This window comes from Typopeltis vanoorti, chromosome 13 (assembly GCF_054136105.1).
Source record: "Typopeltis vanoorti isolate ZY-2024b chromosome 13, IOZ_Tvanoo_1.0, whole genome shotgun sequence".
In the NCBI taxonomy this organism is placed as follows: domain Eukaryota; kingdom Metazoa; phylum Arthropoda; class Arachnida; order Uropygi; family Thelyphonidae; genus Typopeltis; species Typopeltis vanoorti.
In genome coordinates, this window is record NC_143561.1 from 61,845,066 (window position 1) to 61,865,323 (window position 20,258).

General features: G+C 36.4%; 1 protein-coding gene across 1 annotated transcript in view; it reads left to right on the top strand.

Annotated features, from left to right (window-relative positions):
- The window catches only part of LOC150100214 (uncharacterized), an 850,396-nt gene that overhangs the window by 693,621 nt on the left and 136,517 nt on the right, over positions 1–20,258 (top strand). The window contains exon 38 of the mRNA XM_090402345.1: positions 3,721–3,828. Within this exon, the coding sequence (XP_090258471.1) occupies positions 3,721–3,828 (108 nt within the window). The remainder of the gene's footprint in view (positions 1–3,720; positions 3,829–20,258) is intronic.

The following is a 20,258-nucleotide window of genomic DNA, read 5'->3' on the forward strand; positions in this document are numbered from 1 at the left end:
ACTGCAAAAGACTCCACCTTATTCAGGGATACAATAAAACAACTTGCTTTTCTTGCATTTGCAGTATAATGGCTGTTGGGGAGGACATGTTGTTAACCGCGGGGAGCAAGTTACTATCGCCTCGACGTGAACATGTTTAAACATTTTTCATGTGCGAGGTATACGCAAAACTTTTTAATGTCTTTTTCCATAAAGTAAAATCAGGGGTGCGAGTTATATGTGAGGGCAAGTTATATTCAAGTAAATACAGTAAGCATTTTGCTGACAATTTGACATCCTTGCTGCTTCCCCTGCTCAGCTGACTTTTATGATGAGTTACAATGCATAAGTATTTTTCTCACTACCATTTTTTTTTCAAACCAACATCATTAAAATCAATTTTATACTGAATAATATTATAAATTTATATATAAATAAATATTATAAATAAAATAAAATAAAATATTATTTATAAAATTATAAATAATTTTCTACAAAATTATAAATAATTATTTCTAAAATATTATAAATAAATATATATATATATATATATTATAAATTTATACATAAATAAATTAATTAAATTACTTAAATATAAAGAGCCAACAGGCTTCATTTCGGCGATATAAACATTGATTAAATTAAGGGGATATTAGATCACATTGTTTTAAAACGAATAAGAAACTCAAAGATTGGAATCAGAGTGTTTCATGCTGAATATAGTATAAAAAACTATCGGCAAATACTAATGTGAACTAAATGCAAGTAGTCCTAGAACATAGTACAAACACGGGCAACTCGTTGCAAAGGTGGGGAAAGTTCTGATTGCTATTCTTGGTATTTTCCATAATGTAAAAACACATTTCCTAGGAAATGTATGCTGTTATTACATTATGGTGGGAGGTCACTACCCAGACCGGTTTCAGCCTTTATTGAGGCTTCATCAGTGAGTAGCTAGACCAAATTAATACCAAAGGGTATAGCGAAAAGAACTTATACACTCTGCTATATGAGTTGTCCCAAAAGGTGCACCCATTAAGTTACTTAAATATAAAGAGCCAACTGGCTCTTTATATTTAAGTGAGGCAGAATTGTTATGCTTCATAAATAAGGTTAAAAGGCTAAGGTTTTGAATTACAAACCAATAAGTTTGTCTGGAGTTATGGTAGAGGTGTTAGAGAGGATAGTGAGAACCAGGATTCAGAATTGGGCTGATGATTACAATATTCTCTTTGATGGACAGCATGGATTTGCTAAAGGAAGATAGTGTTTTAGCATTCTCCTTACTTTAATTACTGAAATAAGAGCCAACAGGCTTCACTTTGGCAAAGTAAAATATTCAAAATTAAGTGGATATTGAATACCACATTATTTCTTAGCCGAATAAGAAACTCAAAGATAGGAGATCTAATCTAAGAGTTTCATGCTGAATGCAGAAAACTATATAAAGTTCGTCGAGACCAAGCGTAAGCCAACACCCAGTAGTGCAATGCTGGGCAACTCGTAGTAAAGGTGGAGTAAGCTTCAATCACTGTCTTTAGTATTTTCCCATAATTCCAAACACAGCCCCTAGGAGATGTATTATTGTTCTACATTATGAGAGAAGGTCACTACCCAGACCGGTTTCGACCGAAGAAAAATACTTATGCATTGTAACTCACCATAGAAGTCAATATCCACTTAATTTTGAATATTTTACTTTGCTGAAGTGAAGCCTGTTGGATCTTATTTCAGTAATTGTATTTGTGCACCTTTTGGCGAATTGTACAGTAAAGAAATAAGCTCTGGCTACTGAAACTTTAGTGTTACGTCTAGGTCTACCTACTCACTGACAAAACCTCAAAAAAGGCTGAAACCGGTCTGGGTAGTGACCTCTCATAATGTAGAACAATAATACATCTCCTAGGAACTGTGTTTTGCATTATGAGAAAATACTAAAGATAGTGATTGGAGCTTATTCCACCTTTACTACGAGTTGTCCAGCATTGCATTACAGGGTGTTGGCTTATGCTTGGTCTCGCCAAACTTTATATAGTTTTCTATATTCAGCATGAAACTCTTAGATTAAATCTCCTATTTTGAGTTTCTTATTGGGCTAAGAAATAATGTGGTATTCAATATCCACTTAATTTTGAAAATCTCCTTACTTATTATAACAAGGTGATAAATATGTTAGACAAAGGGGGGGGGGATGCATGTACAGTAATGTATTTAGATTTTGCAAAGGATACTGAATTGGAACAGATGGGGCTGAGTGGTAGATTAGTGCGTTTAATTGGAGATTGGCTGTCTGATAGGTATCAACAGGTGTATGGGAGAGTGATATCACAGAAGAGGAAAGTCACTAGTGGTGTGCCCCAGTGGTCTGTTTTGGGGCCAATGTTGTTTAATTTGCATGTAAATGATAGGAAGGGCTCGAATGTGTGATATACAGTTATTTGCAGATGATGCAAAGTTGGGAAGAACTATGAGGAGTATATGGATGTTGTAGCCTTGCAAGGGGACTTGAATAGATTTTTTGAATGGGCAAGTGAATAGTGCTACCAGTTCAATGTAGCAATGTGTAAGATTTTAAAGTTTTGGAAGCACACATTATGAGGGCATTTTGCTGAAAGTGTGCAGACAGCACAGCACATTATGGGAATGATACAGACCACTCTGACATACAGGAGTAAGGATGTTATGATTCTGTTGTATAAGGCTTTGATCAGACCACATATGGATTACTGTGCACAGATTCGTCACCAGGTTGGAAATGTTGGAAAAGATTCAGAAATGATTGACTGAGTTAGTTTCTGGTCTCTGGAATGTAGAGTATGAAGGCAGATTGAGAGAATGCAGATTAGGGTCTAGTGAATAGAAGAACAAGGGGTGACATGATGGAGGCATATAAGTTGGTAAGGCCTTATTACTGGATTAATGTGGATTAGATTTTTCGTAGAGTGGGTGGAGACATGGGAAGAACAAGAGGCCATCCTTGGAAGCTGTAAAAAGAGAATATGAGCAAAGGGAGTGAGGAGAAGGTTTTTTGCATGGAGAGTTATGGGCGGTTGAAATGCATTGCCTGGAAGTGTGGTGAGTGTAGAGATAGGGAATGCATTCAAGTCATGGTATGATAAGCTGTAATTTGTGTGTGTGTGTGTGTGTGTGTGTGTGTGTAATGGAGGATTTCCCGCAATGGGCCATCGACTCCATGGAGGTCGATGATTATAATACTGAATAATAATAATGGTAATATTGGGCTATACACCATATATTCCAGCAATGCATTCCACTCATTTGCTCTTGCAAAAAATCTATTTTTCTGATCTTCATGTAGTTCAAGGGATTGACCTTGCATTCACCACTGCCTATTAGTTACCCTATATTTATCTGATAAGGGAATAGTGATAATCACTCACTCATCTCTCTCTTTCTCTGTAAGGTTCCCTTGTTACTAAGATATCTAGGTCACCAGATCTATGAACAGAAATCCAGAAGTGGCTTATCTGGTAGCACTGTCACTTGCTTTCTTTTCCCTATTTATCAGCATGAAATATATATCAATCATTTCTGGTTTTATATCCATGTTATTTCAATTGTATCTGAATGTAATTTCATTTTCGATAAGCACTTTGCATTCGTGTTTTTCATGATATGGAAAAACATCATGACCAGTTAATGGTAATTTCTATGTATATATAGAATTTTTTTTATTTTAGTGTTTGATGATATAACAACAAACAAAAACTTTCATTTTAGGGTGCTCCTGGAGATACTGGGAAAGTAGGAGCATTAGGTCCATCTGGTAATCCTGGTTTGCCTGGATTTCCAGGTCCAAAGGGTGAAGCTGGAGGAGAGGGTCCCCCTGTAAGTGGTATTTTAATTTATTTTTCATTTTATTATAATAGTAATTGTGATTTTCTTTATCAGTTGCCACTTATAATTAGTGATAGTCTTGGGCTGGCTATCTCTGATTGGCTACTGGTGGAGATTGAACTGCCCACTCAGGCTAGCTGATTTTTTTTTGTGTGATTTTCTTTGCTCTAAGATTATGACCTTCTTTCAGTTTTTTTTCTTTCATATGTATCACCACTGTTAAATGCTTTGAAAATGAGTCGAGTAAAAATTTAATTTCACCGTCTCCCTCTAACAGATAAGCTTAGGTGTTGATGGTTATTCATGACTTAATTTTCATGGTATTAACAACACCACACACTTTTATCACAAAGATGTTTTATTAACGCTTATATTTCGCGGATTTTCAACTCAGCATCATCAGAGCACAACACACTTGTATATGCGACAGTGAGTGAGTGAAACAATATAATTGCAAAAGACAAAAGAGTTAACGTTAGAACTATTTGCCTAACCTCTGGTGTTAAAAAAAAACCTTACTACATCAAAGCTAGAGTCCTGTTATCTATTAGGTTACAAAGTTAACTTAAGCTGAAGAGTAACATACAGAAATTTAATAAATAATTCATACAGAAAATTAATAAATAAAAATAAAATTACCCATATAAGTATCTATATAAATTGCAGTAACTGGTATGGACAGTGGGCAATAAAAGATAAAAAAATGCTTAGAGTCATAAAGTTAGCATTTGTTGAAAACTAAGTGGGCTGAATGTGTGCCATTCAAATTCTTGGGATTTTTAAGCCACTATTATTATTAAGATTAGGGTGGTTGATAAAAATTTCACAGGCTTCTTTAAATTTTCGTTCATACCAAGTTTTTGTATGATGTAAAGAACAAGTACTTTTCCAATCAATTTGATGTAGGGTGTTAAGAGCATGATCTGAGAGGCCTGCTTCACCAAAATTATTATATTTAATGTGTTGTTTGTGTTCTTTTTTAGGGATAGGGATTGTACATCCAGTTTCCCCAAATATAGGTAAGTTACAGGTGCAATAGATGCAATAAACTCCAGATGTGTCAATGGGGGGGGGGGATCCTCAGAGGCATTTAATATGTTTTTAATTTTAAAGGTGGTTTTAAAATTTTAAACTTTAATTTGGATGGCACACATTCAGCCCACTTAGTTTCCAACAAACCCTAACTTTAGGACTCTAAGCAGTTTTTCATATTTTATTGGCCACTGTCCATACCAGTTGTCGCAATTTATATGTATACTTATATGGATAATTTTATTTTTATTTATTAATTTTCTGTTTGTTACTCTCCAGCTTAAGTTAACATTGTAAACTAATAGATAACAGGACTCTAGCCTTGATTAGTAAGTTTTTTTTTTTTTTTTTAACACCAGAGATTAGACAAATAGTTCTAACGATTGATCAATAACTTTAGCATGTCATGTAGACTGTAGTGCAGCTTGTTTCTTTGTATATATGTTTATACTCCAGAAGATGACCTTAATGTGAAGGTCGAAACTTCAAGGGTATATTTTGGTTTATATTAAACTAAAGTTTTACTCTAACACTGTAGCTGTATCCATAATTTTCATAAAATATATTCTAATCACCATGTAAGCATGAAGGAAAGGATTCTCATAATCCACGGAGATGTCACTCACAAGGGTTGCAATCATTACGGTAAGCTAAAGATACGTGTTTCTCTTTTGATCAATCAGCTGGCTTTTTTTGAAGAGATGCAGAGACAGCGATCTTATTCCTAACTGCATCAAGCTGAAAAAGAAATTTACTTCTGATAAAGCACTTCGCATCTCTAGAGAACAAATTCAAACAGTCCACAAAAATCTAGCAATGACCCAAAAGCAAGTTTGAAATTTACAATCTGAACTCTATAGTTATATTAATCTGGATATTTTAAATGTGCTTGAAAGAATCACTAATAATTCAGCTAAACATATTCTGGAAAGTAATAAAGAAAAACTTAAGGCCAAATTTAATATTTTAAAACAATGGCAAAATTTGAATGCCAATCATACAAATCTAACCAATCAGGATCTTGCTTCTCTGGCAAATAACTCCAATAGTGAACAACAAACAAGTGAAATGAGGAGCGACCAACCAAATGCAAGCAATGTTCATGTGATCAACCTATCTAACCACACCTTAAATAACAGTCAACTTGCATTACTTGATAAAGGCCTCAACTTGGCAGTAGCACCTAGGTCTGTTAATAAACTGGATGTTATATACCACATAGAAAGAGGCATTAAATCTCTTCCAAATAATATAGCTGATAAAATTCGTTTAGAAACCAGCAGTGTGTAGAAAACCATATGTAGCAATCTTACAAAAACAGAACTAGCAGCAATCAAGTCATTAAAAGCTATTCAAGATATAATTATAAGAAAATCTTCCAAAAGTAATGCCATGGTCATCCTTGACAGATCAACTTACATTCATCAGATGAATCAACTAGTCTCTGATAACAGCAGCTATCAGCTTGTGAACTATAATCCGACCAACAGCATAAGGAAAAAACTGTAAAATTACTTAAGTCTCACTTCTTGGCCATCAGACGCTGTTAAAAAACTAATACCCCATTACGGCCATTCTCCCAGAATATATGGTGTTCATAAGATACACAAACATAACGTTCCACTTCAGCTGATAGTTGAAGAAATAGACAGCCCTAATTATCACCTAGCCAAGAAATTAGCGTCAACACTCAAGGAGTTGGTTGGTCATTCCTCCCCCCCCTCCTATATAAAGAACACACAACACTTCATAAACAAAATTAAAAACATAACATTTGGAAAAGATGATTTATTAGTCAGTTTTGACATTTCTGCCCTTTTCATAAATGTCCCAATCAATGACACAATTCTTCTATAAAACAAATTTCCGCCTGATATTACGGCTCTCTTTGTCCACGTACTATGTTCCGGTTACTTCGTGTGGCAAAATAAATTTTACCTACAAAAAGAAAGTATGGCCATGGGCTCACCACTATTCCCCCCAATTGTTAATTTTTATATGAAAGCTTTTGAGCAGAGTGCTCTTGATTCCTTTACTCTAAGACCTACAATTTGACTTAGATACATTGATGCTGTTTTCGTTATCTGGCCACACGGCCACCAAACATTGAACACATTCCTTAGCCACCTGAACAAACAATATGAACGCATACAATTTACTATTGAAATTGAAAATCAGAACTTTCTCCCTTTCCTGGATACACTAATCACACATCTTCCATCAGGCAGTCTATCCTTCACTGTTTACTGCAAACCTACATACACACTGGCCAGTGTATACATGCTAACTCATATCACCACCCTTCACAAAAATTTGGAGTCAGCAAAACCCTCAAAATCAGAGCTATAGCAATTTGCTCTAATGAACAAGGTCTTAAACAAGAATTTAAAATTATCAGCAATACATTTATAAATAACGGATATAGGAAACATACTGTTAGTAAAATTCTTCATAAAACTTCATCAAAAATTTGATGAAGTTTTATGAATCATTACAGTAAAATGATAACTATCCCTTACATTAAAGGTTTATCAGAAAAAATTAATAGAATCCTACATTATTATAATCTTAATGCAACTTTTAAACACCTTGAAAATTAAAAAAACATTAAACTTATCAAAGGATCCTCTTCCCCCCCCCCCCCCCCCATTGGCACACCCTGGAGTTTATTGCATCTATTGCACCTCTAACTTACCTTACACCCTCTGTCCAAAAAGAAACCGAACTTTTGATAGAAAATAAAACACAGGCCAATTATAATTATTCAAATCATTTATTTCAATCAATATACTCTCCCTCAGCTTCGATACAGCGTTTGACATGGTAAATTAATTCACTAAATGAGTTTTTTATATCAGTTTTTGGGATATTGTTGAGGGTCATGGTTACTGTCGCTTGAACGTTTTCAGTGGTGTCATATCGCTTTCCTTTCATCAGCAAATGAAGTCAGGAGAAGGGAAGGTGAGTGATCCAGCACACAAACTTGGTTTTTGCTCAAAAACTGTCTCACAATGTTTGAACGATGAGGTGGTGCATTAGCATACAAAAGTGACCAGCTGCCTGCATCACGATATTCATGCCATACGTGATGAATTCTCGCTATCAATCGCTTCAAAAATTCGTGATAAAACTTACCATTGACATTTGGCCAGGTGGAACGAATTCTTTGTGGATAATGCCCTTGGAATCATAGAAACAAATCAGCATTGTCTTTACTTTTGACTTCTCTAAGCAACTTTTTTTTAGGATGCCCCTCTTCTGGTGGTCTCCACTCAACACTCTGGCACTTTGTTTCAGGCTCGTACTCAAAACACCACACTTTGTCACCAGTAAAAATCGTTTCAAGGAAGTTTCAGTCCTTATGAGCAGTTTTAATGAGGTCCATGCAATGTTCAATTCGATACATTTTTGGTCGTCGGTCAACTTGTGGGGAACAAATCGCGAATTCAATTTACAAAGGCCCAAACTCGGTCAAAATGTTGTGCACAGTTGATTTTGGAAACTTCAATTCATCTTCAATCAATATCATGGACGATTTCGGGTTTTCTTTGATGAAATCACGCACTTTTTGGATGTTAACTTCGCTCAATCCAGTTTTTGGATGGCCTGGCTTTTCATTGTCCTCAAGCATCTCACTACCACTTTGAAATCGCTTAAACCACTCGTAAACTTGAGTACGGGATAATTATTCATCACGGTATGCTATTTGATGCATTTCGTTAAAACTTTTACCAAGTTTAACACAAAAGTCAATCGCATCTCTCTATTTGAAACTCATTTTCTGACCATTCGGCTTCTAATGAAACAAATGTCATAAACAGTTGACACGACACTAATGAAGGTTGCCACTTTCGACAACAAAAAGATACAACAGGTGGCGGCACTAGTTTATTCTATTTTCGAAAAGTTTGGTTTCTTTTTGGACAGAGGGTGTATATTGGGGAAAATTGGATGTACAATCCCTATCTGTAAAAAAAAAAAACACAAACAACCATTAAATATAATAATTTTGGTGAAGGGGGCCTCTCAGATCACACTCTTAACACCCTACATTGAATTGATTAGAATGAATTTGGTATGAACGGAAATTTAACCGAAGCCTGTGAAATTTTGATCCACCACCCTAATCTTAATAATAATGGTGGCTTAAAAATCCCAAGAATTTGGATTGCACACATTCAGCGCACTTAGTTTCCAAGCAACTCTAACTTTAGGACTCTAAGCTTTTTCATCTTTTATTCGCCACTCTCCATACCAGTTGTTGCAATTTATATATATACTTATATGGGTAATTTTTATTTTTATTTATTAATTTTTCTGTATGTTACTCACCAGCTTAAGTTAACTTTGTAACCTAATATTTAACAGGACTCTAGCTTTGATGTAGTAAGGTTTTTTTTTTTAAACACCAGAGGTCAGGCAAATAGTTCTAACGATTGATCAATAACTTTAGCATGGTCATGTAGACTGTAGTGCAGCTTGTTTCTTTGTATATATGTTTATATGCCAGAAGAAGAAGACCTTAATGTGAAGGTCGAAACGTCAAGTGTATATTTTGGTTTATATTAAAGTTTCAGTCTAACACATTAGTTGTATTCATAATTTTCATAAAATGTAGAAAGTAAAGAACTTTTTGTGTTGTAATTAAATAAATCACTATAAAGACATTAATAACAAAGAAATTGAAAAAATAGTTGAAAAACTTTTAATTAAGGACTTTCTTACATATGCCTATAGTTGATAACAAAGTAATTTTGAAATTATTTAAAATAGGTTCACATGAATGCAAAAAAAGTTATTCTTAGTAGGTGTAAAAAAAGTTGTGATGTTTTGACAAAATAATATTTTGACAGAAATAATATGAAAGCCACAGCAGGTGACACTTATTCATTGACTTCAAAAATATACATCACAGTGAGTAAGTCAGTGTCTGAATTGTGGTCAGTACATAGCAAAAAAAATGACCACTCCAAATATCTGAATAAATTGACTTTAAGGGAATAAAGTGGCACAAATGTGTCAGAATCAACCAGCAAAGATATGCATGACATTCAAAGAAGATACAGTGAGTGAATGCACTCCCCATAATTTGCATCAGGTAATGAGCCATTTGATTGTTTACATTGTCCTGAAGGAAGACAGTACTTTTGTGGTTATTAACCACTAAGGCATTATTGTGTCACTTAAGAAGTATGAAGTCTCATGCAGTGAGCGTGGCCCAGGACAAGTTCCATAGCTTCTGCCCTATCCTTCATATTACTTGGATATCTCTTAGATACCTTTTGATTAGCACCTCTTCTTATTATTTGGACAATCATAGCAACTAACAGTCTGAAAACTGAAAGACATGAAAATAGAACTACACAATTCTTTTGCTTTAAAAAAAAAGTATGAGTGGTATTTATAAATTGGTAAATATCCTTTTTTTCATTGAAAAATGGTTTCTGGTTATGGAGGTGCTCATTTTTCTGAATGTTTTAATTTTATCATTATCATAAATATTACACGAACAAAAGCAGTCAGCTGATAATTATTCTTATTAATACATATTTCAGGCTTAGTGGTAAGTCTGTTATCTGAGCATGCCATAATTTCAGACTTATGTAAGTAAGTCTAAATGATTCCTAGTCTTTAACAAAACAGAAAACTTCTTGACTACTTCCCAGAGCTATATTCTAGGCTGGTTGGCCTGTAATATAGAATTCTATATTCTGTAATGATTAGTATATCTGCTCTCCATACAAAAGCATGCTAATTTGAATCCTACAGTGGGCATGGATGTGATTTTTGTTTAGTGGAAGATGAATTTTGTTACTCACGGTGAGATCTCTACCTGTTTATTGTAGACCTGAATGTTTTCAAAAAATTCCATATTTGATTTCTGGATTATGAAAAAAAAAAAAAATAACAGCCTATTTTTCTACCCACTGCAGGGTGAAGAGGGCTCTCCCTTTATGAGAGGTTTTGGGTCTACTACTCCCATGGTGACCAAGTTCATATTGGGAGAGGACAATCACAAACATCCATGCCTACGTGAGATTCGAACCTGCAGCTTCTTGGCTAGAGAGCGGATACGCTATATTAGTTACAACTCCAGTATCATCAGATATTTTGTCTTGTAAAGTACTTCTTACTGTACTCCCACCTAGATGTCCTTCTTCTGGGTATCTTTTCTGAAGCTTCTTGGCTGGAGAGCGGATACACTATATTAGTTACAACTCCAGTATCATCAGATATTTGGTCTTGTAAAGTACTTCTTACTGTACTCCCACCTAGATGTCCTTCTTCTGGGTATCTTTTTCTTTCCATCCTGATAAGAAAAAAAAAAACTTCTTTTGCTAGACTTTCTTCTCCCATTCTATAAAGTAATCTTGCCACCTTGGATTAGTTCTCTGTTCATATATTCATCAGTGCTAATAATGTAAAGTTCCTTCCTAATATCCTCATTTTTAATATGATTCTGCCATTGATGCTATCTGCTACTCCCTTAATTTTTCTCGAACTTATATACCTGTAGTCGCCAGCCTTTGACCAAGTTGGTACAAGAGTTTTGGACTTGGTCATAGCATGAGAGGATCTGATTGTGATGACTGAGATGTTGTGATTATCCCCTGTAAGAGTGATCATGTAGTCCTGACTTGCAGGATAATAGTACTGACTAGAGCCTCTAATCATAGCATGAGAGGATCTGATTGTGATGACTGAGATGTTGTGATTATCCCCTGTAAGAGTGATCATGTAGTCCTGACTTGCAGGATAATAGTACTGACTAGAGCCTCTAGTCATAGCATGAGAGGATCTGATTGTGATGACTGAGATGTTGTGATTATCCCCTGTAAGAGTGATCATGTAGTCCTGACTTGCAGGATAATAGTACTGACTAGAGCCTCTGTAGCTTAGTCGGTATAGATGAAGCCCTTCGGTCAGAAAGATCTAAGTTCGATTCCTGCCTATGATGTGAGGAACCTTTATCTGGTTTCTTTCAACTAAAGGTGAGTTAGCTGGTCTCATGTGGAGGTAGAGGGTTTCCCCACCTGGAAACTTGGGTTTTTCGTCCCTCAGAATAGGGGCAAAATCCCTCATCAGGATGGCTCAACACGCTCCCCCAAAAGGGATGGGGGAGAAAGGGGAGTAACCCTCATACAAATATTATATTATTATAGTACTGACTCTTAGAAGTATCAAGGCAGAAAGAATTTTTGTGAAATTATAAAGCAGCCAATCATACTAGACTTGAAAACCACCTTGGCGCAGCATGATGGATGAAAAAATCTGAATCGAGAAGGAAGATTAGTAGTGAATGGGAAATACTTAAGAAAAAATTGTTGTCTGCAATGGCAGGTTGTATACTTTGAGTGAAGAAGATAAAGCGATTTGGAGTCAGACAACTGAAGAAATTAAGCAGGAATTGCAGATAAAAAAAAAAAAAAACATTATGGAGCGCATATAAATAGATAGGTAGAGAACAGTTGTATGAGGAATCTAAGGTTCAGACCAGGAGAGAAAAACTAGAATATGAGAAGAGTCCTAGCCCTACAACCCATGAACAATCCCAAGAAGTTTCTTCACTATGTGTTCAGTAGAAGGAAAAATGATTGTGTAAAAGATTACTATGCACTCTTTTGGATGCAGACAATACTTGGGTGACCAAGGCAGATGACATAAGTAAGCTATTTAACCATGCTACTGGCCAGGACGTATATATATGTCCACATTTCCATGAATGCGAAGTGCATATTAAAATTGTAATACCATTGATATTACATTGAAATTTATGATGGATACTGTTATATCTTATGGTCCTCTTTCGTTTTACGTTATTTCTTTTACTTTCTATCTTATCGTTCCTTAAATTCTAGGCTTTATTTGTCTCACTTACGTATCAGAGATTTTGTTGCCGACAATTTTATTTTAAGAACGACTGCGCCAGCCGGCAACTAAATTCTGATATTCAAATAGTTAACATTGATTAACATAGGGATCATGTGATGTGCAGTCGTGGTTCCCTTCCCTCTTTCTTACATGAATTGTTTCCCCCTCCCTCACTCACACAGGTCCGTAAGTTTTTATAAGTGGTAACTCAGTCTCACAGGAACAGAACTCAAGAACTTTGATATAAAAAGAATACATTTATTAAAACACTAGTATGGATAGACTTTTGTATAATCATTCAAGATGCACTTTAAGTAAAAATATCATTGCTAAGTTACCGTCTTTGAACTAAATTGAGAGTCTGAACTCCCCCCCCCCCTCTTTAGATTAAGATATCCAAAATTTCAATCTTTATGCTTAGGTAACTCAATGATATATCTCTGTCTTATGATTAAGCTCAGACTCAACTTATCCGTACAGAGTTACTTAATGCTCATTTTCTAAGCACAATTACATATAAACGTTATACATGGCATATCAAACTCTTTCTAACTTATATTCTAACATGGAAAACAAGTTTCAATTCTGCAAAGTCTCTATGCCCCACATTTAAGTGAAGATCAGGCTAATATCTAACACTACAGCAAATAGCTTCTTCCTGACAAACAGTTCAAAATTTAGGTTCCTTCCTCGGCACAAGCTTGGAATGGCACCGGCTTACTTGACACAGACAATTAGTCCAAACAGTCATTAAGGCACTATGGGTAAGATAACGTATGGAGCTCCTCAAAACCTTGGCTCCTTTTCTTTCTTAGGTTTACAATTCTAGAATATATATGAAAGGGTTATACATTACCATCTTGTCTTTTACTTCTGATATGGCAAGACTTCCATATTCCCTAGCCACGTGTTTCTATGGCCTCAGCAACTTACTTATGCTTTCTTCGAAGGTTGCCCTTCGCTGGCTTTACATTGGCGTGGTTCACCAATGGCTCCTTACTGAAATTCTTACTTCATTCCTTAGGTAGCTTTATTCGACTCGGTCACAACAGCAACTGGGAGATTGTTGCTGGGCACCAGCGACAAGTTCCCATCCAAAGCTATCCAGGTTTGGATGGGAACACAGGAACAGAAATCAAGAGAGTGTTTGAGTCTTGCGCTGCACCTTATATTACCCTTGTGAGCACCCTCTCTCGTTGACTACGTCATATACTTTGACTTTGCTATGGCTGATTGGTCACCCCCAACTCTGAACTGTTCTAACAAGGTTCTAAAACATAGATCTCTTACGCACATTTAAAAACAACAATTTTGGTCCTGAAACACAGTTTTCTTTTGCTTACTTTACAAGGACAATATTAGTTCTGAACACAGATTTCCTTAGTTTATTTAATATTAATAATCTCACTCGAGTTGATATACCTTTGAGTGAATATATATACAGTACTCCCTTAGCCCTGTTCCTGGAAGTATAAGCATGTCCTTATTCTTAGGTTTTCGTTGTATCTGTGTTGGGTCGGAAACAAATTGGCTTACGGAGTGAGTCGGTCCTTTTTCCGACACAACAATACGAAGCTTTTGAGAATGCGTATTTGATCTTTAATGGCCGGTAAGGTGGTTAATGATTACTTTGTTAAAATATTCCATCCTGGTAAAATAGGCTTTATTTTTACATAGATTACTAGGGTATGAAGCATTTGAAGTGAATGAAGAAGATATTTTGAATACTGAGTATGCTAGATGTCAGTAAGGTGGCGAGGTTGGGATAGGTGGAATTTTGCCATGTATTTTAGGGAAGAGGTGCTGTGAAACTGACCCCATGCCATTAGCTTGGTTGTTTAATGTCTTGCAATGGGGAAGTTCCTGATAAGATAGTGTCATTGCATAGGGGGATGGAGGCGTCAAATGATATACCAGTTTGTGTGTCCTATGTAGTTGTTTAAATTTTGAAGCATTTATAAGAACTTGTATACAGAATTGGGCAGATGAGGGCTATATTATTTATGCAGGCCAGCCTGGATTCATTAAGGGATGCTCTTGAGATTTACTAATCTGGTTGCCTTTTACAGCACAGTAAAAGTGCAAGTTGGTAACTAGCTTTCTGACAGATTATTATAGAGTTGTATATGGGGAACATTATCAGGGAGTAAGAAGTTTACAAGTGGAGTTCACAAGGTTCAGTACTGGAACCATTACTTTCAATCTTTATATCAATGATATTGTCACTGGACTATAAAGAGATATTCAGTTGTTTATAGATGATGTGAAGCTTGGGGGGGGGGGGGGTATTAGAAACAGAACTGATGTTTTGGCTTTTCAAATAAGCTGTAGAGGTGGGCAAATGAACAGGGATGTCAATTTAATACAACTAAGTATAAGGTTTTGAAATCTGGCATGCTTCATTCAGAGACAGGATGCTTCATACTCACTTCGAGTTATACTGTAAGAAATGAAGGAAGCAAGAAAGTTTGAGTTGATTGTAGATAGAAGTTTGAATTTCAGAGGACATATTGCAAAGGTTATGAAGACAGTTCAGAGAATTTTTTCAGTATTGAAAGGAAGATTTATTAACAAAGATAAAAGGATGGCCACATTGTATAAAGCTTTGATGAGGCCACATCTGATTTCTATGCTCAGATCTGGTCTGAAGGGAAAGGATCTAGTCTCATCAGGGTTTGAAGGGGATGAAATAACCTTGAAGAGAGTGCACAGGTTGATAATGAAAATGATATCAGGATTGTAAAATGTTGCCTATGAGGATAAAGCAAAGGCATGCAAACTATAGAGTTTGGTGGGTAGAAGACAAAAAGAGGGAGAGATGTGATTTAGACATTTAAATTGTTGTTATACTTAAATTGCTGAAAGATCATTATTATCATTGTTGAGATGATGATAATTTTTAAGTAGCTTCAAGTGCTTTATTTATTGCGTAAAGTTCGCTGGTAAAATTGGAAGCAATTCTCCCAGATCCAACTTTTATTGAAACTTTTTCACCTTTCAGGAGTAGAAGAAGAACACCAGCACATCCATTAATTATGTTGGTGTCTGACGATCCATCGGTATAACAAATAACTGTTTGGAGGATGAAAGAAGGTTGATAGTATTTAGGCCTTTTTCTTTGAGCATTTCTTTTGATTCTTTTTTTGTACAGAGTTTGGTAAGGTTTAGATTTATGGAGGTATTTGGAGGTAAAGGACTGGAAAATAGAGGTTCTTTGTTTATGTGGGCATTTAGTTGATCAAGACCTGTTTCCTTCCTGATAATGTCATCATATTGACAAATTGATCATCAAAGTTGATGATCTATGAAGTCTGCATTTTTGATTCCAATGTTCATAAGTTTTTAGGGAGATATGATCGCTTTGGTAGCTTCTGATATTATTTATTAATTTTATGGTGGCAAATTTTCATCTGTCCTCCAGCAGGTCGAGTCCACATTCCTGTTGGGCTCTGATGTTGTTAGTGGATGAGACTGCACCAATGATAATCTTAGATGCTTTTGCTTGTATTTTATGTCTAATTTTTCCTTTACCGATGAGGCCAAAGGTGACCAGATAGGTGCTGCATATTCCATTATTGGTCTTATTAGTGTAGTGCAAGTAGTTTTGAGGGTTTTGGGCTTTGTGCCCCAATTTGTTCCACAAAGCTTTTTCAGTATATTTAATTTTTTTAGAGTTCTGTTGGAAGTGTTAGAGATGTGTTGCGCAAAACATAATTCCTGATCATGTGTAATACCAAGGTATTTTGGATTTGTGACTTTTTCAATTAACTTGTTGTTGATCATGACTTTGGGATTGTAGGAATGTATATTTTTCCTGTCTGTACTAAAGGTGCTTAATTTTGTTTAGTCTGGGTTTATTTTGAGTTTAAGTTCATCTGACCATTTTTCTAATCCTCTCATGGATTTGTTTAGAATCTCCTCTGATTCTTTGATTTTAGCACCTGTATGCCAGATGGCTATATCATCTGCTTAGCAAGTTACTTTGGTGTCTTCTGTAAGGTAGGGATGAATGTTATTGACATATAAAAGGAATAGTAAGGGACTGAGTACAGAGCCCTGGGGAACACCAGCCCAGGTTCTCTGCTCTCTTGATATAACTGCATTGATTCTAACTTTGATCTTTCTTCTTCTAATGAAGTTAGCAATCCAGATTAAAGCATTTTCTCTAATTCCAATATCATGTACGGTTTGTATTAATTTTTTGATCCAAACACAATTGAAAGCAGCAGTCATATCAAGGAATATGGCAGTTGTCTTTTTTGTTGGTTTTTCCTGAAATGAGTCTATTATTGTTTGGCAGAAGTGGAATAATTGATCTGTTATTGAATGATGGGCTCTATAGGCAGTTTGGTAGTAGTTAATTTTCTTATTTTTTGTCAGCCAGTGCATGAGCCTGGAGTGTATGATTCAGTAATTTTACAGAGTATGCTGGTTAATGCGATAGGTCTATAGCTTTGACATTCTGCAGCACTTTTGTCAGGTTTCAGGATGAGTACAATAATTGATTTTTTCCATTTTTTTGGAAGTTTGCCTGTTCGCCAAGAGGTATTGAGAATGTCCAGTTGTTCTTTGGCGTTTTTGCCAAGGTGTTTGACCATGTGAACAAAGATAAGATCATTACCAGGAGATTTATTAGTTTCAGTTTCTCGATTGATGGAGTTAGTTCACTTAGTGTAAATTCTTCGGAGAAGATGTCATTAGTTTGGTATGTTCTTGCTTGTTTTAGTATTTTACTTGTGTGTTTATTGAGGGTCTTGCCCTCTCCGTTATACTGAAGTTTGGAGTTGTTTGAATAGGTTTTTGCCAGTGTGTTTGCAATTTCTTGATCTGTAATAGCTTGTTTCCCAGCATTTATGATGAAGTTTGTTTTCTGTTGTTCTCTTCTTTGATATTGTTGTCTAGGATTCTAATAATGTTCCAGTGTTGGCTGTTTTTTCTTGGGTACAGGTTACTGCAAAGCTCTGCCCATTTCTCTTGTTTGCACTTCCAAATTTCCTGCTCTATCTTGTGTGTTATGTCCATTAATTTCTTTCTGGATTCATCAGTTTTATTAATTCTGAATTGTTCATTGATATTTTCTCTTTCTGTAATCATTGAATCAATATTGTGATCTTTCTAGTATGGTATCCAGGTATTTTTCTGTTTGCCTCTTGGTACTGTTGCTTTGGCAGCTTTATTGATGTGTGAAGTAAGAATTTGTAATTTTCTGTCAAGATTTCCAGAGACAGGTTCATCTTGACAGAGGCTCTCCAAGATTTGAGTAAACCTTGTCCAGTCAGCTTTTCTGAAAATCCATGTCCTTTTGATTTGCTGTTCTTGATCAATCTTGAAGTTTAGTGTTGTTATTATGGGTCTGTGGTCACTGATGGCATTTTCCATTGTGCATTTGATGCAATGCTATAATTAATAGCTGTGATGTCAATAGAAGATTTAGTTCCCATAGTTTTAGAGAGATAGGTGCACTGTCCATTGTTAATTATTGTGAGTTCCAAATCTGTAAAGAGGTCTTCCAATTGTTGACCTTTATGGTCTAAATCGGGGGAGCCCCACGTTGAGCTTTTTGTATTTAGGTCAACAAGTATGATGGTTGTATCAGTTGGAGCTTTGCTTAGCTTTTTAATGATGTCTGTTTAATATTTGTATTATCAGGGTGGTAGACATTTGTGATTGAAATAGAATGGTTTGGTAGGTGTATGTCAACAGCTTGAGCTTCCGTCGAACTGTTATTATTTAAATATTGATTTAGAGTGATTTCTTTGAATTTGCTTTCTGGGGTCTTCAAAAGGATAGCAAGTCCACCACCTGCTCTTTCCTCTCTATCCTTCCTAAGAACTGTGTATCCTTTGATGCTGAAGTTCAAGATTTTTGTTCAGTTTTGTTTCTCGCAGACAAGCAATATGGATATTGTTTTTGTAAAGCATGTATTTAAGTTCATCCATTTTTCTCTGAGTACCATTGATATTGAGTTGGAAAAAGTGAATATGAGTCCTCATAGCATATTTCTCATCAGGAGCCCAGACTGCAGCCCCAGATGCGTCGGCTGTCCCGGATGCAGTACAAAGTTGAAAAGTCCTGACCAAAGTTCTATAATTAATTAGTACAATGGTATGCTGAAAGAAATTCACTATATCAAATTACCAATCTTCTTCTTCTTTCACTATGCTTTATCCCATGTTAAACGGGGTCGGCGCACCGATCTTTAACCTTCCTCTTCCAAGTTCTCCGGTCCAGGGTGTCCTTCAGACTCCATCCTTTCTCCCTAAGATCCTCTGTCACCTTATCCCTCCACCTGAGCTTGGGCCTGCTGCTTTTCCTCCTTCCCTCCAACTCCATATACTCCACTCATTTACCAACATATTCCTCACCCTTCCTCTCTACATGTCCAAACCACCTCAGCCTACTTTCTTGTATCTTCTTGCCAATTGGTTCCCACCTTAACCATCCCTCTGATGTAGTCATTCCTTATCCTGTCCTTCTTTGTCACACCACTCATCCATCTCAACATCCACATCTCCGCTACCTCCATCTTCCTCTCCTGTGCCTTTGTTATAGGCCACGTCTCCACACCATTAAGCATCGCCGGCCTCACCACCATCTTATACAGCTTTCCTTTCCTCTTACAACTCACTCTCTTGTCGCACAGGATCCCACTCATCTTCCTCCAGTTCATCCAGCTGCATGTTATTCGGTGCTGTATTTCCTCATCCAGGTCACCATTCCTCTCAACGACCGACCCAAGGGACTTGAATTTCTTCCCTGAAATTAGCCTTTCACTCTGAAGTCGTATGATCATATCCTCGTCACTCCCTGTTGACAAATATTCAGTCTTCTCTCGGTTAATTTTCATGCCTCTCTCCTCCAATACCTTTCTCCACTCTTCCAGGGTATTTTCAAGCTTCTCTCGGGATGATTTGCATAGAACAATGTCGTTGGCAAACAGCATGCTCAATGGTGCCTCCTTCTTGACATCTTCCACTAGTACATCCATGACCAGGTCAAAGAAGTAGGGGCTCAGAACTGACCCTTGGTGTAGCCCTACGACAATTGGGAACCCTTCTGTCATGCCGACACTAGACCTGACCTGAGTTTCTGTTCCCTCATACATCTCCTTCACCATCCTCACGTACTTCTCCGGCACCCCTTCTTCCTCATACACCTCCATACCTCCTGCCTGGCCACTCTGTCGTATGCCTTTTCCAGGTCTATAAAGACCATGTGCAGCTCCACTTGCATCTCTCTATATTTCTCCATCAATCACCTTAGCGCAAATATCGCATCCATTGTCCCTCTTCCTGGCAAAAATCCAAACTGCTCCTCACCAATTTTCGTTTCCTGCCGTATCCTCCCTTCAATTACTCTTTCCCATATCTTCAATGTGTGTGACATCAGCTCGATCCCTCCATAGTTGCCACAGTCTTGAACATCTCTTCCTTTGTAGATTGGGACGAGAATACTTTTCCTCCATTCCTCTGGTATCTTTTCCTGTTGGGCTATTTTCCTCATCAGATCCCATAACA